The sequence below is a fragment of the Lolium rigidum genome, chromosome 7 (assembly GCF_022539505.1).
Source record: "Lolium rigidum isolate FL_2022 chromosome 7, APGP_CSIRO_Lrig_0.1, whole genome shotgun sequence".
NCBI classification, from domain to species: Eukaryota; Viridiplantae; Streptophyta; class Magnoliopsida; order Poales; family Poaceae; genus Lolium; species Lolium rigidum.
The window spans coordinates 102,815,117-102,834,154 of NC_061514.1; the positions used below are offsets into that span (position 1 = coordinate 102,815,117).

Here is a 19,038-nt window from a genome sequence, read left to right on the forward strand (position 1 = left end):
TGTAAAGGTGAAAGTATAAGCATGGAGTATATAATTGGTCGACCAAGGATAAGCTCGGCTAGGGATGGCACAAACAAACATCTAGTCCTCCTAAAATAGCTAGCATGAGTAGCTTGTTTAGTACATGTAATAGCTTGTTCGGTACATTGAACAAGGTGAAACATGGCTGAAACAAGGTGGAGTATATAATTGTGTTAGCTGTAATTGTTTGAACATTATGCAATATTTGTTCAGAGGCAGTGAAACTAATTACTCCTGTCCATGGGGACTTTCAAAGTGTAGCAACATCCCTTTTGCTGGATCTGTCCAGCAAACTGAATTTCGTTTAGTACTTGAGCAATAGCAATGAAACAAAATGTCTTACAGTGAACAAATAATTATTCCAGGAAATACATATGAGACATGGTTGAATGACCCATCAAGCCTTTTCCATCAAAGGCGTCGAGTCGAGACACAAAAAATTAACCTCATCCGGGAAACCAAAATAGGGGAATTCCAAGCTTCAATACAGGAGAAGCTCGGATAAGGAGGGCGCAAACAAACAGTCCTAAAATAGCTCGCATGGAGTACTGTACATTGAACAGAGGAGAAGCATGGTATATTGCAAAAAATGTAAAGTACAAGTATGGTACAAGCTCGGCTAAGGATGGCACAAACAAACAGCTAGTCCTCCTAAAATAGTATATTGTACATTGAACAAGGTGAAAGATGGCTGAAATTAGGTGGCGTATATAATTGTGTTTGCTGTAATTGTTTGAAAGATGGCTGAAATAGGGAAACCACTACTGCAAATATAGAACTAAACAAGCTCTTACAGTACTCATGCAACCCTTCTGAAGGCGGAAGAATAACTCTGCACCACGCTTCAGTGATAAATGTGTCAAATTACTGAATGATTGCAGATGACATCTACTCCTTTTTGCAAAGGATTGTGGTCAGGAGACTTCCCAACAACTTCCTCACTAACAATTGAACCTTTTTTCCAACCACTTGTGTGCGAATTAATCAATAAAGCCATAGTTTAGGTGCTACCCAAGGGCCATTAGTTTGGCACCAGTTCTTTCCCCAACCTGACCACATGGTTTCTACCAATTCACATACAGCAGCTAGCAATGAGAATCTAGCGGTTGCAGTAGGTGTAAACAATACCACAGCAAGTAAATGGTTACACATCTGAACTGAATTCAAAACACCAATTTAAGTTGCAAGTAAATGGTTGTTATACACAAACAACGAGGCAAAACTATTTTCATAATTCTCGTTGTCATTCATAGCAAGTACTCCTAGAGGTGATGAACACTGTTTTCATGAACTCAGTTTGCAACTGAAGTTGCAGTCACTGTAAATGAACACTGTCAAATGCTGAAAAAGCCTTACTCCAGTGTCGCGGCCCGTACCTGAAGACGTGGAGCTCGTGCTGACGAAGGCGTCGGAAGAGGAGCGAGCGCGGCCCGGGAGTCGGCGTAGGAGACGCCGAGCCGCAGCGGCAGGAGCCGGGGGTCGTCGGGGTCGGTGGATTCGCCACCGCCCCTCACGGCAGCGGCGGAGCGGGCCGCGAGGACGCCGTCCCGAAGCGCGAAGCCATGCCCGGCGGGGAACTCCATGACGCCGCCGCCCTCCACGCCAGTCGTCGCCGAGCACCGCCGCCGAAGCCGGCAAAGTCAGAAGCTTGGGGGCAAAATCAGAAGCTTGGGGGCAAAATCAGAAGCCCGCAGAGGAAGAAAGGCGGGGAGATGATGATGAAGGAGGGCGGGCGGCGAGGGAGGGGCGGAGCAGGCGACGCGGATCAGAGCTTGGTGGCCGGCGGGGGAGCAGCGGGGAGCAGCGGGGATAGAGAGGTAGGAGACGACGCGAGAAGTGCGCAAAAGTTTGTCGGGGAAATTAGAAGGGTCATTTTGTAAGAAAACCGTCACGTACAATAATTCGGGTCGGAGGGAGTATGATAAATCCAGTAAATGTGGGTTTCCCAAATATATGAGGCTCTAGGTGTGACGACTCTGCAATATAGTTTCAGTTACACCGAATCGGACAATGAGGGTCTCGAACCATGCGGATATGTAGGTCATCCCACGCCGGGGCATTGAAGCCTTGAAGGAGCCCAGCCCAACCCATGGCCGAGCTGGTGTAATCCGCGCGCTGCCGATCTTCCCCGGGAGCTGCTGTATGCCGAGCTGGTCGGCGCGGAAGCCGTGGCCGCACACCCCCGCGCGCCCGGATTTTACTAACTGGGCCGCAGCCCAACATCAGGTAAGGCGGTTTTTCTTTTTCGTTTCTTTTTTTCTGTTGTTTGTTTTCTTTTTTAAAAGAATCTTTTTTAAAAATCTGAACATTTGTAAAATTTTAAAAAATTCAAATTAAAAATAAATCACTTTTTAAAAATCTGAACATTTTCAGATTTGAACATTTTTTAATTTGAACAAAAATGTATTTTTTTCTATGAACAATTTTCGAATTTGAACATTTTTGAATTTGAACAAAATTTATATTTGAACAATTTTCGAATCTGAACGATTTTCATATTAGAACAATTTTCAAATTTGAAAAAATTTCGAGTATGAACGATTTTCATATTTGAATTTTTTTTGAATTTATACAGTTTTCATATTTAAATAGTTTTCAAATTTTAGTAATTCTCAAATTTGACGTTTTTAAAATTTAAACATTTTTCGAATATAGACTTTTCTAATTTGAACAAAAGAAAGAATAAACAGAAAGAAAAGAAAATAAAACAGAAAACGGAAAAAGAAAAAAGAAAAAAAGAAAAAAAAAGAGAAAAGATAAAAGGAAAGCGAAAAACGTTAAATGGGCCAGGCCCAATACCCGACCAGGGTGTGCGGCAACCCGCATCGGCACCGACCTGGTCGGTGTATAGGACTGGCCATCTTCCCCCATCATCACGTCCACCCGCCTGGCGTGAGCATGGAGGAAAGAGATCCGATGCCCGTCGTATGCATATGATGGTGAGCGCCGGGCGCTCTGGTTTTCTGAGTTCTGGTGGTCTGATCCATGGCTGCACTGCACGTATTGATTTCCAAACATACATACATGCCCATGCAGGCGACGCAGCAAATTAACCTCTCCGCTGCAGCGTCCATAAAGGCGTGTTTCATAGTTTCGGGCACCGATCGGCCTCCCCCGCACTCGATCGGACAACCATTTTTCACTCTCCGGCCGGCCATTTATGTCGACCGTGTACCCTCTCCATCTTCACTCTCTCCGCGACCCTGTCTATCTATCCTGCCCTAGCTTGAGTTCGTTCGGCTACATAAGGGGCTCCTTCCCAGCAAGCTCACCATTTTACCTACTAGTCTACTACAATAGTCACCATGCAAAGAACCACCGCTCCTTTTGGGAGCCTCGCCATGGTGACCACCCGACAGAACCTCCACTGCTCTGAGCTCCATGCCAGCCCAGGTCTCTTCCTAGCCTGTCGCCAGCTCGTGCTCGCCCCCGTGATCAGGCTACATCACGGCCTGTTGGTGTTGGACAAGGGGGACGACGTCGAGGATCTGGAGCTGCCCCGCACCGCCTCGCGATGATGGACGACCGGCTCTATCCTCCCTGAGCTTCATCTCAACCCCAGCAATCCTCCTCCGTCCCCTTCCACGACACTCCTTCCTTCTTCTTTCCGTCAGCTATATCTCCAGTCTAGCCATCTTACTCTCCCACCACATGCATCTTCTCTCGCCTCTCGGGGAGTCTCTGCAAAGGTCCAGGAAGAGTTCTTGACCTTGCAAGGCTTTACCCTGCCAGACGCTCTCCTCCTGCTTGCCTGCATCGTGCTGGACTCTACCAACAATCTCGTATCCCGTCCTCCCGCCTATCCCTCTTGAGCTTTTGCAACTTGAACAACTAGCTAGTACTAGCAGTAGTAGTAGAGTTTGTGTGTGTGACGCTGCTATCTTTGCCGAAAGAGTTTAGGCTGCATCCTGCGTCGCCGCTTCAGTCATCTAGCTCGTGACTTGGTGTTGTACTGTGTTGTTCTTCTTTCTGGTCTGTTGATGTTTGTTATTTTCTTCGTTGTCTCAAGCAGGATGTACGCGTAATATTGTATTGTCCAGTTCCAGCTTGTGAGAATGCAAGGGTGCAGATGTTAATCAGACCAGTGCAGCACAACACCAAGCAGGCGTCCACGTAAAAGTCAGAACCGCCCATTCAGAGGTCAGAATTCAAATTAACTACATTAGCAAACATTCCTACTTCCCTTGTCTCGAAAAAAAAAGCCCACTTCCCAGTCTAGCATCAAGTATTGATCACATGAGCCAGTTTAAAACATGACCCAGCATACAACAGAAAACCAAGTACTGGCTTGAACAGATAAAATGCAATCCATGGGCAATATCCCTCTTATGGATATTCACTGCATATTGATACAAATGGACAACCCTGACGTGAAATGGAAATGGTAGATTGCTGGTTTAGCCAACCCAGGACAGAAATATATACTAAGGCAATGATCGATGACACATTTCAAAAATACTTCCATTAAACAAGTGCAAACGCATGTCTGAGTAACAGAATAAGCATGCTCAATTATTACTGCAGCATAAAGAAACCCAACACTTGCTGTTCTGCAGCGATTGCTCGAGTACAAGACAGAAGCATAAATTCCAATCAGAAGATAGCGCAGTAGCTTTGACAAACGCGGTAGACTGATCTGAGGAGACTCTCAAACAGAAGATTTAGAGGGGCCCTGGAAATGTCCCGTTCTCCCTCTGCTCATTCCACTTGTCAACCTGATTCAGTGAGATAGAAAACGCTGATGACACTGAAGAAAACAATGTAATAATGCTTCGAATAAAAATAGGTTCCATCAATTTGCAAAGATCCAAAGAGAGGTGATATGGTCCAGCATGTTAACGAATCATTGAAGGATAGGGGCATAGATGAACAACTCAGCACTATGTGTAAAACTTAACATTGAATTTGAACCCTCAAAAGGCCAATATATGAAATGGTCGGTTGAGAACAAAAACATTACTCAGACACATAGCAAATATATAACATTCAAGATAACAAGGTGTGTCCTTGGTGTAGCTGTATGATAAACATTGTTAGTTGCCCAAATAGAAGCACGCTTTCATGTGCCTCTTTTTTTATATTTCTAAGATTTAAATCTATATTCATGTCATCAGGTCAGGTTTACAGTTGCCAAATCCTAAGGATTCTACCTTAACAGGTCTTTTTTCACAGTCTGCTAATTTCTGCTCAAAAGGAGGATATTATTATTTGTAAAGTATCCGAATGACTTGAAAAAAAAATAGAAAGTAAATAAAGAGAAACTCGTGTGCTACTTCCTATCCTAACTGAGTCATACACAGATATTGACAAACCCAGTTAATTTCGTAAGTCCAGATCAATTTTCTGGATTTACATGCAGTAATCCATATAATATATTTCTTACATTCTGGCAGTTGATGCATTAATACATGGACTATTACAGTGGAACAAAGGTCATTTAATTTCTGATAATCTACTGAAAACTGAGACCACACTGTTTAAAATCATAGTTCAAAATATAATGCTTTTGCAGTTGAAAGTAATGATAATGATGGCAGTAAAACACTAGTACAGTATAACCACAGGAAGCAAAGTCACTCACCCATTCAGCTGGGCAAAGAGATCGGTAGTACTTGGCAAATTTCTCACATTCAGAAGTGTCATCCCCTTTGGCACTGACGCACCTGGTTTCATAAAATTTCAAGTATTGTAAAACATAATTTGCGCAAGTATAGTGTACACTTGCTGCAAGTATAGTATATACCTGTGGAACTCAACATAGCGAGTAAAACAGTGCCTGGACTGGTTTGTGGTAGGAAAGCGGAAGTCAGCTGGTGCTGTCTTAATCTCAATCTGGTACATAAGCAAAATATGAAACGGCAAGGTCAGGGCAGCGTAAAGAGAACAGAAATAAAGCTAACCGCAAGGAGACAAAATTTTGGGAGATAGTTACAAGGTTCAAAATATAAGTAACTTTGAAAAAGGTGTTTGAGGAAACTTCCCAACAAACAGTAACAATGAAGGTGAAGTTGTCTGGAGAAAAAAACATGGATAAACTCCATGACGGTGAAGTTGTCTGGAGAAAAAAAACATGGATAAACTTTTTTTTTGAGAAAAAACATGGATAAACTTTGAGGACATAAATCTTGCAGTTCATAGTCTGATGCTCGTGTGCATAAGTCACATGGTACATACGGATCCGGTGCGGGCACGGTGGTGGAATTGTTTTTGTAAACACCACTAGCACCCAATGGCCATCACATATAGCACTATGCTACTAGCCTAATACATTTAAAATACAGCTGAAACGCCACAAACGCAGGTGCTTCTGGGTCTCCCGTCCCTATATCAATACTAATGAAGCACAAGTATCACATTGTAGAACCAGCCAGTCTTAACAATTCGCCTTATATAGTTATAACTGAAAAATTCACCCTGCATTCCCTCTTCTTAATAATTCGCCTCATAGTACAAAAATGTCATAATAATTCACCGTACAATCCCTCTTCTGATTTAGTACAATCAACCACAAAAAATAGAGAAAAACATGTAAAATTCCCAATACAGAAGACCCCAATCTCACGACAAGAAATGGAACAAAAAATACCTACCAATCTACCACAAGGGTACGAAACAGAGTAACCTAGGGATCAAGATTAAGACAGGTATCGCAACCGAAATCACGCGCGGATAGACGCCCCGCGGACCAGATCCACGCGACGGCGAACCAACTCTGACCGCGGCGCGATCGACGAACCAACGAACGCAACATACGGTCCGGTCCGGAACGGGACCTACGGAAGATTGGATAGGGAGAGGGAGGTTCTGGAAGGTTCTCTCACCTCGGCCATCTCGGGGGCTGGAGATCGGAGGCGAGGAAGGAGTCGCGGCGTCGCTCGGCGGATGGACGGGGACGGACTCGACGGGAATGGAGAGGAAGGGGAAGAAGAATGACGTAGGCCCGGTCAAGGCGGAGCTTAGTATTCGGATCTGGGCCGTGATAGCTATGGGCTGTAATATGTGCCAATGCTGGCCCGAAAGGCCCGTCGATTAGCCAGCTTGAACAGTCGAACAAGTCCAGTCAGTAGCAGCGAAGATATAGACGCTAGTAGTGCAGTGGCCCGTATGGACGGTGAATCCTACTCACCGCTTAGTGCAGGCTCTTTCTTGCTCACCGCACAGAGCGTGGGAAGTTTGGGCAGGCCCGATACTCCCCCACTTTCAGGTTTCTGCCAGCAGGTAAAAAACAAAAAGTTTCTACCAACTATGGCAGTTCCAGTTTTCTGGTTTTAAGTTTTCTCTACGAAACACAGGACATACGCAGACGCTCGTAAATGCATACATACACACCTTGATCTATGGACGCAAGCAAACATTGCCCTATGAGTACCTTGGCGAGAGTGAGTTTAAAAATCTGATCAGGCGGAGTTTGAGATTGGCAATGTCACTTCACGTGGATCGCTATAGACAGAAACGTTGCATCACACCAAAAAAATATTCCAATTTTATGAGATATTTATTAACATTTTCATCCGTACTTACAATTGCAATGTCATTTTTGATTGCGAACGTCTTTTCATGGCGATTAACGAATCGTCGAGACCCGCATCTAGCGATTACCGGTTTTCGCACGAGAGCGAGCGATTCTCGCGCAAGTTCGAGTGTTTGGTGCGCCACGGCGCCATTTCACGAGCGCGGGAAACCAGCGGCTGGTTTCCGCCCTGTTGTGCCTTTATAATGGACGCCACTGGGTCGCTATGGCAATCACTATCTATAAGCCATGGACGACCACACACTCCTGAGGCGAATTACCGCAACGGCTCACACCTGTTGTCAGGAAGATCCGGACGCAACGCATCTGGACGTGTTGCGTGAGTTCGAGGTGGCTCAGACCGCCGCCTACCTCCACAAGGACTCACTGCGACCCCTATCAAGAGCGCATGGGGATGGCAGAGGAGGCGTTGGCGCGCATGGCCATTGCCTTGGCCGGCGAGCTGGCATCCCTTGAGTCGCTCCATCGCCAACCTCCGATGTCGACCGCCGCCGAAATCCAGGTGGCCCTTGTTGAAAACTATTTACTTACGTGAGTCACTACCCAGCGTGTCAGGATACCGGCCAGATGAACGCTCCAGCTGTCCGTGCAGCGTCCGACTCATTTTAACCTCAAGTTTTGGCCGCGTTTACATCTCTGCGGATAGACTGAGGGCTCCTTTGATTCATAGGAATATGAAAAGTGTAGGAATAGAAAGGGTGTAGGATTGAAATGTCATGCCAAGTTGAATCCTATAGGAATATGTTGTGTCTTTAATTGTAGCAAAGGAATTTTTCCATGAGGTATGAGGTAATGCTTTTTTCCTATATGATGTGTACTACAAAATTCCTATAGGAATAGTTCCTATAGGATATATTTCTATGAATGAAATGACTTGTATAGGAAATTTTTCCATAAGATCCAATTTCTACATAATTCCTATATCAATCCTATGAATCAAAAGAGCCCTGAACATTTTGGGTCGGGTTAGTAGGCTGGGTTGCAGACCTATTTTTCCTTCGGGAAGACGTGGACGTGAAGCCTCGGGCCGCAGGTGATGACCTAATATCAAAAAACCACATTAGCATATTCTTCCATGGCACTCAGCCACTCACCCATCCAAACTGGTAAGTGGCTACCGATCTAGTAGGTCCGGTAGTCCTAGGGGTCGTCGGCGGCCCTCGCCGCCTACACCTCCCCTATATATGTCAGACCGGCCACTTTACCGACGGCGCCGCCGTACCTTTCGTCGCGAGTCACGGCTGCGCCGGTAGCGGCGGCTACTGTTAATTTTCCAGCAAAGCTACAAACGAGCAGTGATCACCCTGTCTGCCACGTGCTGCTAATTCCTTTTCTTTTTCAGTACTTTAATCCGCCTGATTGACTCGATCAGAAGAGAAAGGCACAGAGTGGCCCTCCCCAAAGCGAGATGCAGATACAGGCAAATGCGGCCTCTCGCTTCTCCACGAGGCAACGGGCAGCTCTTCCGAACGCTACAGCGAGCAAGGCATGTACGGTGGATCTCAGCTCTGAAGAGCCATTTGGAGCTCTGGACCCTCCCGGCCAGTGTGGCCTCCTGGTAATGCCAATCATTTTCGCCTGATCATCTGATACTGTGATTGGCACAGGGTTATACAGTGTCATCATACTTGGCTGATGAGAGGTTAACTGGCATCTAGCTCTCTCTTCTGCTCTTTGCTCCTAGCAGCGACTGAACCCTTTGATGCAACGAGAGAAATATATGTGCCAAGCCATTACTCATCACTCGTCAGCTTGGCACAATGAGTAGAACCGATGAAGCAGCCAGCTCAGTCAAAAGTCTAAACTAGAGAAGGGGCTAGCTAGTGAACAGATTTATATTCAGCAAGTTCACCTGGGCGACATGTATTCAGCAAGTTCACCTCTGGGCGACATGCGACCTCAAGTTGCTTACTTGTGCAACTTGACTCCTTTTTCTTCTGAAACCAGATAGCCTGAGTAGCTGATAGCTAATCGTAACCTGAATCCCTGGACGACATGCAAACTCAAAGTTGTTTTACTTGTGCAACTTGACGCTTCTTGGCTTAGCCCAGTGGTTGAGGTCGCAGTGGCGCACCCTAACGACTGGAGTTTGATTCCTGTCAGGGACGAATTTCGGAATTGTCACGCTAAATCCCATTTCTACCGTATCAAAAAGTGTCTAGTTCCTCCTAGCTATGGTTTCATTTTTTTTCTTCTTCTGAAAACGAGATAACCAGGTGATAACAACTAACCGAGCAACATCACGGTTCCCTGGCAACCGGTGTAACCAGTCAAAGAGATACACACGCTGCTGCCATCCCAGTGCGTCCAAGCACGCGTGTCAGCACAAGAAATGCACACAGATCTGCCAAACCCTACAGTTCAGAAACCGAAATTGACTAGTAGACGATAGTTGAGCGACAACGATCCAGGAAATAAATACTACTAGCAGCAATACTCGCATTCTTCAAATTTTTACCCACCCCGTGCCGCCGTGCAGCACTTTCCACAGCCGCCGCCGCTGGCGTCCGCTCCTTTGTCCGATCCGTCGGGGACATGGAAATTGCGCTGCCTCGCACGCATGGGAGAAAAATAATGCTGGAGGACGGCGACGACGAGCGTATCTATCTATCTACTGGTCACTGGAGCATTCTATCTACTACGACGAGCGGCGCCGCGCGGAGGAGGAAGACGACAGGGATCGATCAAGTGGCGAAAAGGAATCGGGCACGGGACCAAGGTCACCGTCAGGCATCGATTGTTATTAAGCACTGCAGCAAGATATCGTCAGCTTCAAATCTATCGATTGATCCATCTACCGCATATATATCTCTTGGCCCCGCGCCACCGCTCTCTGAATTCTATGGGCCTGGGGAAAAAGATTGCGCGCGCTTATTATGTGTGTGTGGATCCACGCGACGCGCGCGAGACGGTGGCCTCCTCGGCTCCTCACGTAATTCGTGCGGCCTCCAGGGGTCGCCGATCTTCGAGCGGCGGATTTCCTGATGTGCGGCCAGCGACCAACCGGTGCCGAAGACGAGATTGGGCTCCCGGCGTCCTTTCCGTGGGAGGGCAAGAGATGGAGACTTGTGTTTCTCTCTCTTTTCTTTCTTTTTTGGCCTTTTGATGATTGATTGACGACATCGGAACGGCGCGGCACCATGCATGCTCGCCACTTTGCCAAAGCGCCGACGTGGTGGTCTCCATCGGGTCATCGTCTCTCTTCTAGTAGTAGTCGTCACAATAGATGCGATGATACTTCTCCTCTCCTAGTTGCTCAACTCTCCTACACGTAGCCACGCAAAGTGTGACACGTCCAATGGTGGAGTTGTTTGATCCGAATGGCTCCCTTCCAAACTTTGTAGTATTATTTTAGTTCTTTCAAAAATTTAAAATTTCTATTCTTTTTTTTGGGTCACATTATATTGGATGGCTTAACTGAAGTATATGACTCGTCAATTGAGATGGTTTGACTGAAATGGCTTAGCCGTTTTTCACTATAAAACATCTCGTTTGCGCCGCTTAGGTTAGCTAGTTTATAAAGATTTTGGATCCTCTAAGAATATTATTGGACCCTCTGGGTAAGAAAACAGGTAGATAAAAGTCATTCGGTATGGCTAGATTTAAATGTAGTCATTTTTTGTATAGTTTTTAAAGAAAACTTGCCAACTAAAGTAGTGTGTCCTCTATTTCAGTTAAGCAAACCAACATGGCATGACCAAGAAAAACCATAGAAGATTTAAATTTTAAGAGGGGTTTAAAAGTAATATAAAGTTCTTAAAAAATCCATTTAGAATAAAGAACACCTAGCGGTGGTGAGACTTCTATTTTCCATGGTCTTGTGTGCTATCCGCTCAAGTCTCGCTAAGCCATAACAAGATTGATATAAGAAAAGAAAGATGATTAGATACGGCGACTTGCGCATTTGCTTTAGAAAAGATGCCATCGGGCTACAATTTCCTTTATATCTGCCGTGTCACTAAAAACTTTACTATAAACAGAACAGAGGAAATGCTAGCGGTAACTTGTTTTAAAAATCTTGACTAATCTGCCGTGTCTTCTATTTTTACGTCGGCATGAAATTTCCTCCATCCACGTTTACAAGACCCATCTCTACCATCTTTACAGGAGGAACTTTCTTCGGTAACTTTTGCACGCACGCACTCTGAGTAGTTTCGAAAGACTGAATCTAAGAAATTAGTTCAGCGGGTCTTGAGATAGATGAAGTCATCATGTACGTCTCGTTATCAACGAAAACATTGCCTCCCATTAAAATAATATAGTTCACCTTTAGGAGACGTCAAAGTGTCAAATCTAAGGTTTAAACTCTCGTATACTACCACAGTTTGCCCTTATTTAATCACATGGAGAGCACATAAAAAAGATAAGTGCTCCTTGCCTCTCATGGTTTCCTTTTCCAGATGTAACTCCCTCTAGTTGATGCTGGTACAAGTAGTGAGATAATTAAGATTTAAGTAGAAAATCGCAAAAAAAGTCGCAATTTAAGGCTTTGGATAAAAAATTGTCGGTTTTATCCCCATGTTGTTTCGCACAAACGCGGCCAGTGCCATCATAGACCTTTAGGACATGCAACGTTGTCCCATCTTCCGCGTTGACCACGAATGCTTCGCCTCCCGCCCTGCCGCGCACGTGTCCCCCCGCCATTCCCTATGCGACACACTTTGAACAGAGCATCAACAACGACAGGTCGAGGGAAGAGACTCTTTGTCGGCAAGCCGCCTCAAGTCCTGTCGACCATCCTTAAAGCTCCACCACCTTGTCAGCATCTTGCCAGCGATGCACGCAAGCTGGGGAACTCTCAATGGAGATAATTGAGTCTTCCTCCCCGACTTCAGTCGCCATCCATGTCGTTATTTCCGAGCTCCCCTAGCCTCTCGACACCATTATCGTGCTCCTAGTAAGTTGTTGGTCCTCATGGAACCTTCATGTTTCTCCCTTGCATCTTGTAAAGCGCTTCCGTTGTGCACCGTCGTGCACCTTTGCTTGACCATGCCACTGGCAAGGTGTGATGAATGTGCCCGCCATCATAGCCACTCGCGCTTCCCTCCACTGTATCCATGCTCAGCAGTAGAACATCCACTGTGATGACATCAGCCTCCTCTTTTATTCTTTCCCCTTTTTGTAAATATTTAACCTATGACATATGGATCCCATCACTATGCGGTGAAACGCATGCCAGCGCCTGACCGTCAACAGGCGCCATGTCATGTCTGGCAGCGGCCCCCCTTGTCATAATACCCACTAAAACGACTATCCGAACCTATTAGTGTTTTTTTGTCACAGTGTCAACCAAAGCCGGTGGCAATTTGCAAAAAATAAAACAATAAAACCATCGCCTTTTTGTTACAAAGCCTTGTGGTGGTTTATTGCAATTTTCTACAATTTAAGGGAGCTTTGGCATTGTTGGAATTTTCTACCAAAATTGACAACGACATGCTTAAAAGATGAAACAAACTGTTCATCCTCTATTCCTCTGCAAAAAAGAAACTGCAATAAACATGTTAATCCTACCTCTATAAATATTTCAGGGTTAGTTGATTGGTCTTTTGCATGCTATGAGTCCCAATACATGGGCGTCTTATGTTTAAGAACAAGCTTGTTTTACAAAAAAAAAAAAAAAAGCCTAGCCCAAATGTTGTTCAATGTGTTGCTTATCATGAGTTGTACTCCCACCTGGCCAAAATATGTTGCATATAAGTTTTGGTCAAAGTCAAACTTCGTAAAGTTTAATCATCTATATTGATGAAAATATAAACATAGACAACAAAATAATAATATTTTTAGAATTATTATGAAATTTTCTTTCATATTATATGCATTTGACATGGTAAATCCTTGTATTACTATCTATATTTTTGGTCAAAGTTTGTCTAATTTGACTTGCATAGAAAATTGTGCATAACATAAAGTGGGCAGGAGGGAGTATAGTGCTTCCAAGGAAAACTGGCAACGACCAAAGTAAAGTTATATCGTATGGAAACTGCTGGGCGTCCCCCGGGAGATCTGATTTCCCAGCCCCCAGGTCGCCAGCCGTCGGATCGACCATCTTGGACGGACAGATCTACTTTTACTGAATGTAGCAAAAAAATACCTCCCGACAGCAAAAAAATAATCAGCTTTTGCTACATCGTAGCAAAAAACGGTTCAATCACGAAATCAAAATAGAAAGGCTGACCTCGCCGGAGACCTCGCCGGAGAGCTCGTAGCAAAAAAATTATGTTATTGTAGCAGAAAAATGCTAATGTAGCAGAACCCAATATCATTGCAAAAAAATGACGAAGACCTCACCGGACACCCTCGCCGGAGACCTCGTAGCAAAATTCCTATACTAAAGTAGCAAAACAACAAAACAATGAGAGCAAAAAAAAAATAGCATCACAATATTTTTTACAAGGTCTGTGAGGTCATTGCTATTGTATCAAAAACAGACTTCGCCCAATACATCACCGTAAATATTTAGTAGCAAAAATATATATACTAACATAGCAAAATCATAGAACGATTGTAGCTAAAAATATATTCACATGTAGCAAATATACAGAACAAATACATTAACAGAGACCTCGCCGAAAAATTTGTTTCAAATGTCGCCACCGTTTGCAGCAACGCCACCCACCCATGACAAAGAACGATAGCCCGCCGGAGGCAGCAACCCCGTCCTCATGTGGCATCAATGTGGGGACCCCGGACTAGCTGTCCGAAATTCCCTGTTATGCATTCAACTCACGATCCCATGATCAGTGCACCGTGAGCACATAACCGAACTGAATATCCAGAATTACATCATCCATTACAGTACCGAATAAATAAGTCTTACAATAACGGGATCACATGTCCCAGTCTTACATAAATGCCGCAACGGGCAAGTTCAAACACATAGCAGCGGATACACGTCAACGTCGTCGGGCCCAAGTCGTGCCTTAGACCTACAGGCGTCTGACTTGGAGATCGTCCTAGGTCGCATAGTCGTCCTGGTATCCTCCATCGTCTTCATAGTCCTCCTCATAGTCTGGCCAAGTTAATAGCCGGGGACAAAGCCGTGAGTACATTTGGAATTGTACTCGCAAACCATCAAAAGGGGTGCTAACATAAGCTATCTAAAAGAGACAAGAGAGGAAGAACAGTTTCTCTTGTGGATATAGCATGCATCAACAACAAGTGTCGACATAGCGCTCCGGCTTCTCAAGTGAAGGGAGCACTATTGGTGTTCTATGGCATCTCTATATCTTTATTGAAGAAGGTACTTCGAAAGACATACTACGACATCTCTATATCTTTATTGAAGAAGAGTTGCATTTCTCCATCTCAATTGATGGATATGCGAGGAAAGGTTCTATGACATCTCTATATCTTTATTGAAGAAGAGTTGCATTTCTCCATCTCAATTGATGGATATGCGAGGAAAGGTTCTATGACATCTCTATATCTTTATTGAAGAAGAGTTCCTCTACATGAAACACTAGGAGAAGTCCCCCACTTGGTCTTAGTTTTTCCACGACCATCTCCATATGGTCGACACACGCCCTTTTTCCGTACCTTTCCGGTACAACCAACACAACACATCTTTGCAAAGCATTTAATAAAACAAAACTCAAGCCCCGGTAAAGGTAGACCTTTGCAACCCGTCCATGACCGCGGACGCGGCTATTCGAATAGATTTAACTCTGCAGAGTGTGCGCACTTTCCCCACAAGAACTGATAAATCCGCCGAGATCATCCCCGGATCGTCATACGAAAGTATGCGAGACTCGAATAATCAGTCATAGTCTTTCGCCCATCTCCCTTGGCACAAGTCCTTCCCCGCGGGCTTACCCCTTCCCGGCACCCCGGCAGCATACCTCCTTTTGAGCGTATCTCCGGCGCCACGACGGAAGACCCTCAGTAATCGTCCGGCTATCAGTTAAGACAGGTGTATTGCCTCCTCCAGAGCGCAACCCGGCGTCGGAGGTCATCTTGACCCTCCCTAGAGAGTTGTGAAGGGTGCTTATGCCAACTTCAACAGTACTACGGACTAAGCCCGTGCCCACTTTGGATAATGTGGTTGCGCGAATAAAAGTTGGGACTGGTGTACACATATACGCAGTGCCACTTTTTAGAAACCATCTGTTTTTCCCACAACACCTTGGTGTTCCACGAACAGCCATAAACCACTTTCCCAAACATCCTTATCAAGATCCTTTGTTTTTCTTAAACCATACACTTGGGCTAACACACCCAAGGTTTTCATAAACATTTACAACAAGGTAAACCTTGAGGGGTTCCCATCCTAAAATTTCATGAGTAGGAACAACTATAATAACATGGCCGAGATGTAGATCATCATCTCAAGAGGGTATAGGTAAGTGACATAAAAAGGGGGTCCTACTTGCTTAAGGTAAGCATGTAAGATGATAACAAAGGGGGTGGATCAAACTTTCAGATTTGTGGTGCTACTATTCTACTTGAGTGGAGTAGTTGTAATACCCAACCATTTTTCAAGGGAGTACACGGCATACTTCTCTCAATTTGAGAATTACACCAAGCATCAAGACTTTGATACCTAATTACTCAACAAAGTAGGGGTGGGGTGCAAAACTATAATTAGGAATGGTATATGCCCGGGTTGAGCACTTATGAAGACCCAAGGAAATAGCATGGCCGTGACACCATGCATCTCTCCCATGTGTGAACCAAGATGAAAAACCACCACAAGGAACTATTCCTATTACAACCATACATAGACCACATAGAGAGATCATCACATAAAGAGACAAGATGCTTAGGGATATCAACAAATGACATCCAACACCACATCATTCAGAGTTCAAAGATGGCTTGCCTTGGTTGGCTTGTCCCTGGTCCTCCTCAAATCCTTCTCCAAAGTCCTCCCCTTCAACTTCTCCCTCGTTCGTATCTAGCGTCGCCAAAGTAAACGATACAAACAATCAACATATATCCAAGAACCAAGAGTAACAAATAAAAGAAAACAAATGAATATGCAGGGGAGTTGTTTGACAGAAAACAAACATGATTTGGCCATTTTTATAAATAATGCATCAAGGTTCAATTAAAAACATCAAACTCTAACCCTAACATTTCATGTGACACACATACAATCATTACCAGAGACTAAACATTACTAACAGAGGCTTCTGGTATTTTTCCTAGATGCACAGTAACAATACAAGATCAACACAATTGGAATCATTCAAAAATATTTATTTTTCAATTTTAGGAATTAGAAATACTAACCAGAATACAGTGATCATGTTTAATACCTTAAAAATCGTACAAAAATCCTAAAAATACAAGGCCAGTGGCATCTGAAAGGTAATTACATACTGGTTCTAATGCAGTTGGAATCATGTCAATCAGAGTTACCAAACAAATTTTATTAACGAAACAGTTTACAGGCAGATTTGCATTTTTAAATATTTGTTTGACAAATTTTCAAATAAAGGAAAAGGGCGGGAACGCCCTGGGCCGTGCAGATGCTGTGCCGAATGGGCCGGCCCAGTGGGGCTCTCCGGTGGCCGGTGAAAAAAAAGAAAAAGAAAAATGGCCGGGGGCCCGTGGCGGGCCAGGCAGGCCGACGTGGCCATGCACGCCGACGTGGCCGTGCATGCGCCATGCGCCCGCCCGATCTGGATCCGACGGCCCAGATCTGGCGCGTGCGCGACGTCGGAGGCGCTCGCCGGCGCGGAGGGAGAAAGGGGCGGCGCGACGGCTTACCAGAGGCTGGCGATGGCGTGGATCGGTGCAGGTGGTGTGGTGGCGTAGGAGTGCGTCGGGTGCGTGTACTGGCGGCGTCCAGGGGCGTCGCGTCGCTCGCTCGGCGGCGTCGACGGCAACACGGGCGGCGCCGGCGCGTCGTCGGCGTCGTCGCTCCGCCGCGGATCTGCGAGGCAGGGGCAACGGAGAGGGGTTAGGAGAGGCAGGAGGTGGTGCTGGTGACGAGGGAGAGAAGAGAGAGGCGTCGACGGCGTCGTGGCGGTGACCACCTGCGCGTCACCCACGCGGTGACCGTGGTGAGCGCCTGGGCGCGTCGCAGCGAGGGCTCGGCTGCCGCCGCTCGAGCGGCCGAGGGAGTAGCGGGGCAGCCTAACGGCGTAGTGTGAGGTGGGAGCCGAAGGGAGAGGGGTGCCGCTCGGTGGGTTTTTATAGGCGGCGGGAGGCGAGGTAGTGGCGTGGGCGGTGGCGACGGCCAACGGGCGCGCGAGGGCTGGCGTCACGCGTGGGCCCGGCGGTGACGTCGGGCGTGGGCCGTCAGCAAGGGAGGGAGCCGAGGCGGTGCACGGCAGGCGAGGCGTGATGGCGGGCGAAGCGAGGCGTCGAGCCATCATGTCGCTTGACCACCGTGGCGCGCGCGTGCGTTTAGTGGCTAGGGTTTTGGCGCGGGAGGGGGTGCTGGTGGTGTTTTGGGCCGAAAGAGAGGGGGTGGTGCAAGGTAGGGTTGGGCCAGGGTAGAGAGAGGGGAGTGGCGTCGGCCACGGTCCAAGGCAGAGAAGAAAAAGAGAGGGAAGAGAGAAAGAAAAGAGAGGGGACAGTTCCCCCTCTTGTCTCTCGGCCAAAAACTAAAAGAGAAAAGTGAGAGAAGAAAAAGAGCAGGGGAGAAAAAGAAGGGTACATGTCATTGCATGTGCCATGGTGTGTCCCAAGAGCAATTTCACAAGATGAAGGAAAATATGGGAGGAGTACAAACAAAATGGGGTGGTGTTGGTGTAACCCTAGGTGATACTATATCATTTTCCCAATAAGGGAGGGAGGTGTTTCCCCCTCATTAGGATGGTGATGGTCAACAGCAAAAAGCTAGGGTTTTTAGTAAAGGGAAAAAGAAATGGTGGTGAAGGTCATAGTCAATCACAAAATGGTTCAAACCCTACTGATCTTAAAATGGGGTTCTAATATTAACCAAGGTAACTCCCCAATTTTAATAAACCTAAAGAAATTTTCAAGACCAGAACACATATGAACTCAATCAAAAACTCATGCAATCATAAAATGAAAAGTTTTTGTTGGCCCAAAATTTAAAACAGGAGGAAAAATGCAGGTTCTGAAAAATGGGGTGTTACAAACCTTCCCCCCTTAGAAGAATCTCGTCCCGAGATTCCACGGCTAGGTGTTCGAACAGATGGGGAAACTCTTGTCTCAGATAGTCCTCTCTTTCCCAGGTGGCTTCATCTTCAGAGTGATTACTCCATTGGACCTTGAAGAACTTAATCTTCCTTCGGCGAGTAACCCTCATGGCTTCTTCCAAGATACGAATGGGATTCTCTCGGTAGGTTAAGTCGTGGTTGAGGTCTATTACACGATAGTCGATATCCTTGAAGACTTCTGTTTTGTTAGGTGCTTGGAGACATTTCCGAAGTTGAGAGATATGGAAAACATCATGGAATTCTGACAATTCAGGGGGTAGCTCAAGTTGGTAGGACACTTCTCCTCTTCGGCCTAGCACCTTGAAAGGACCAATATATCTGGGCGCAAGCTTGCCCTTGACATGAAATCGT

At 45.8% G+C, this 19,038-nt stretch overlaps 1 protein-coding gene across 1 annotated transcript; it reads right to left on the reverse strand.

The window, feature by feature from the left end:
- Positions 1-4,461: 4,461 nt before the first annotated feature.
- Positions 4,462-6,950, reverse strand: LOC124674909 (cytochrome c oxidase subunit 6b-3). The gene is made up of 4 exons (XM_047210961.1): positions 6,843-6,950; positions 5,765-5,853; positions 5,603-5,684; positions 4,462-4,736 (listed from the first exon to the last, which is right to left on the reverse strand). The coding sequence occupies exons 1-4, from the start codon at positions 6,849-6,851 to the stop codon at positions 4,683-4,685; spliced, it is 234 nt and encodes a 77-aa protein (XP_047066917.1). The 5' UTR covers positions 6,852-6,950; the 3' UTR covers positions 4,462-4,682.
- Between the last annotated feature and the right edge of the window lie 12,088 nt (positions 6,951-19,038).

Coding starts and splice junctions, on each gene's coding strand:
- LOC124674909 (XM_047210961.1), bottom strand. Junction 5,685..5,764: donor CGCTATGTTGAGTTCCACAG/GTATATACTATA, acceptor TTATGAAACCAG/GTGCGTCAGTGCCAAAGGGG. Junction 4,737..5,602: donor CTCTTTGCCCAGCTGAATGG/GTGAGTGACTTT, acceptor TCACTGAATCAG/GTTGACAAGTGGAATGAGCA.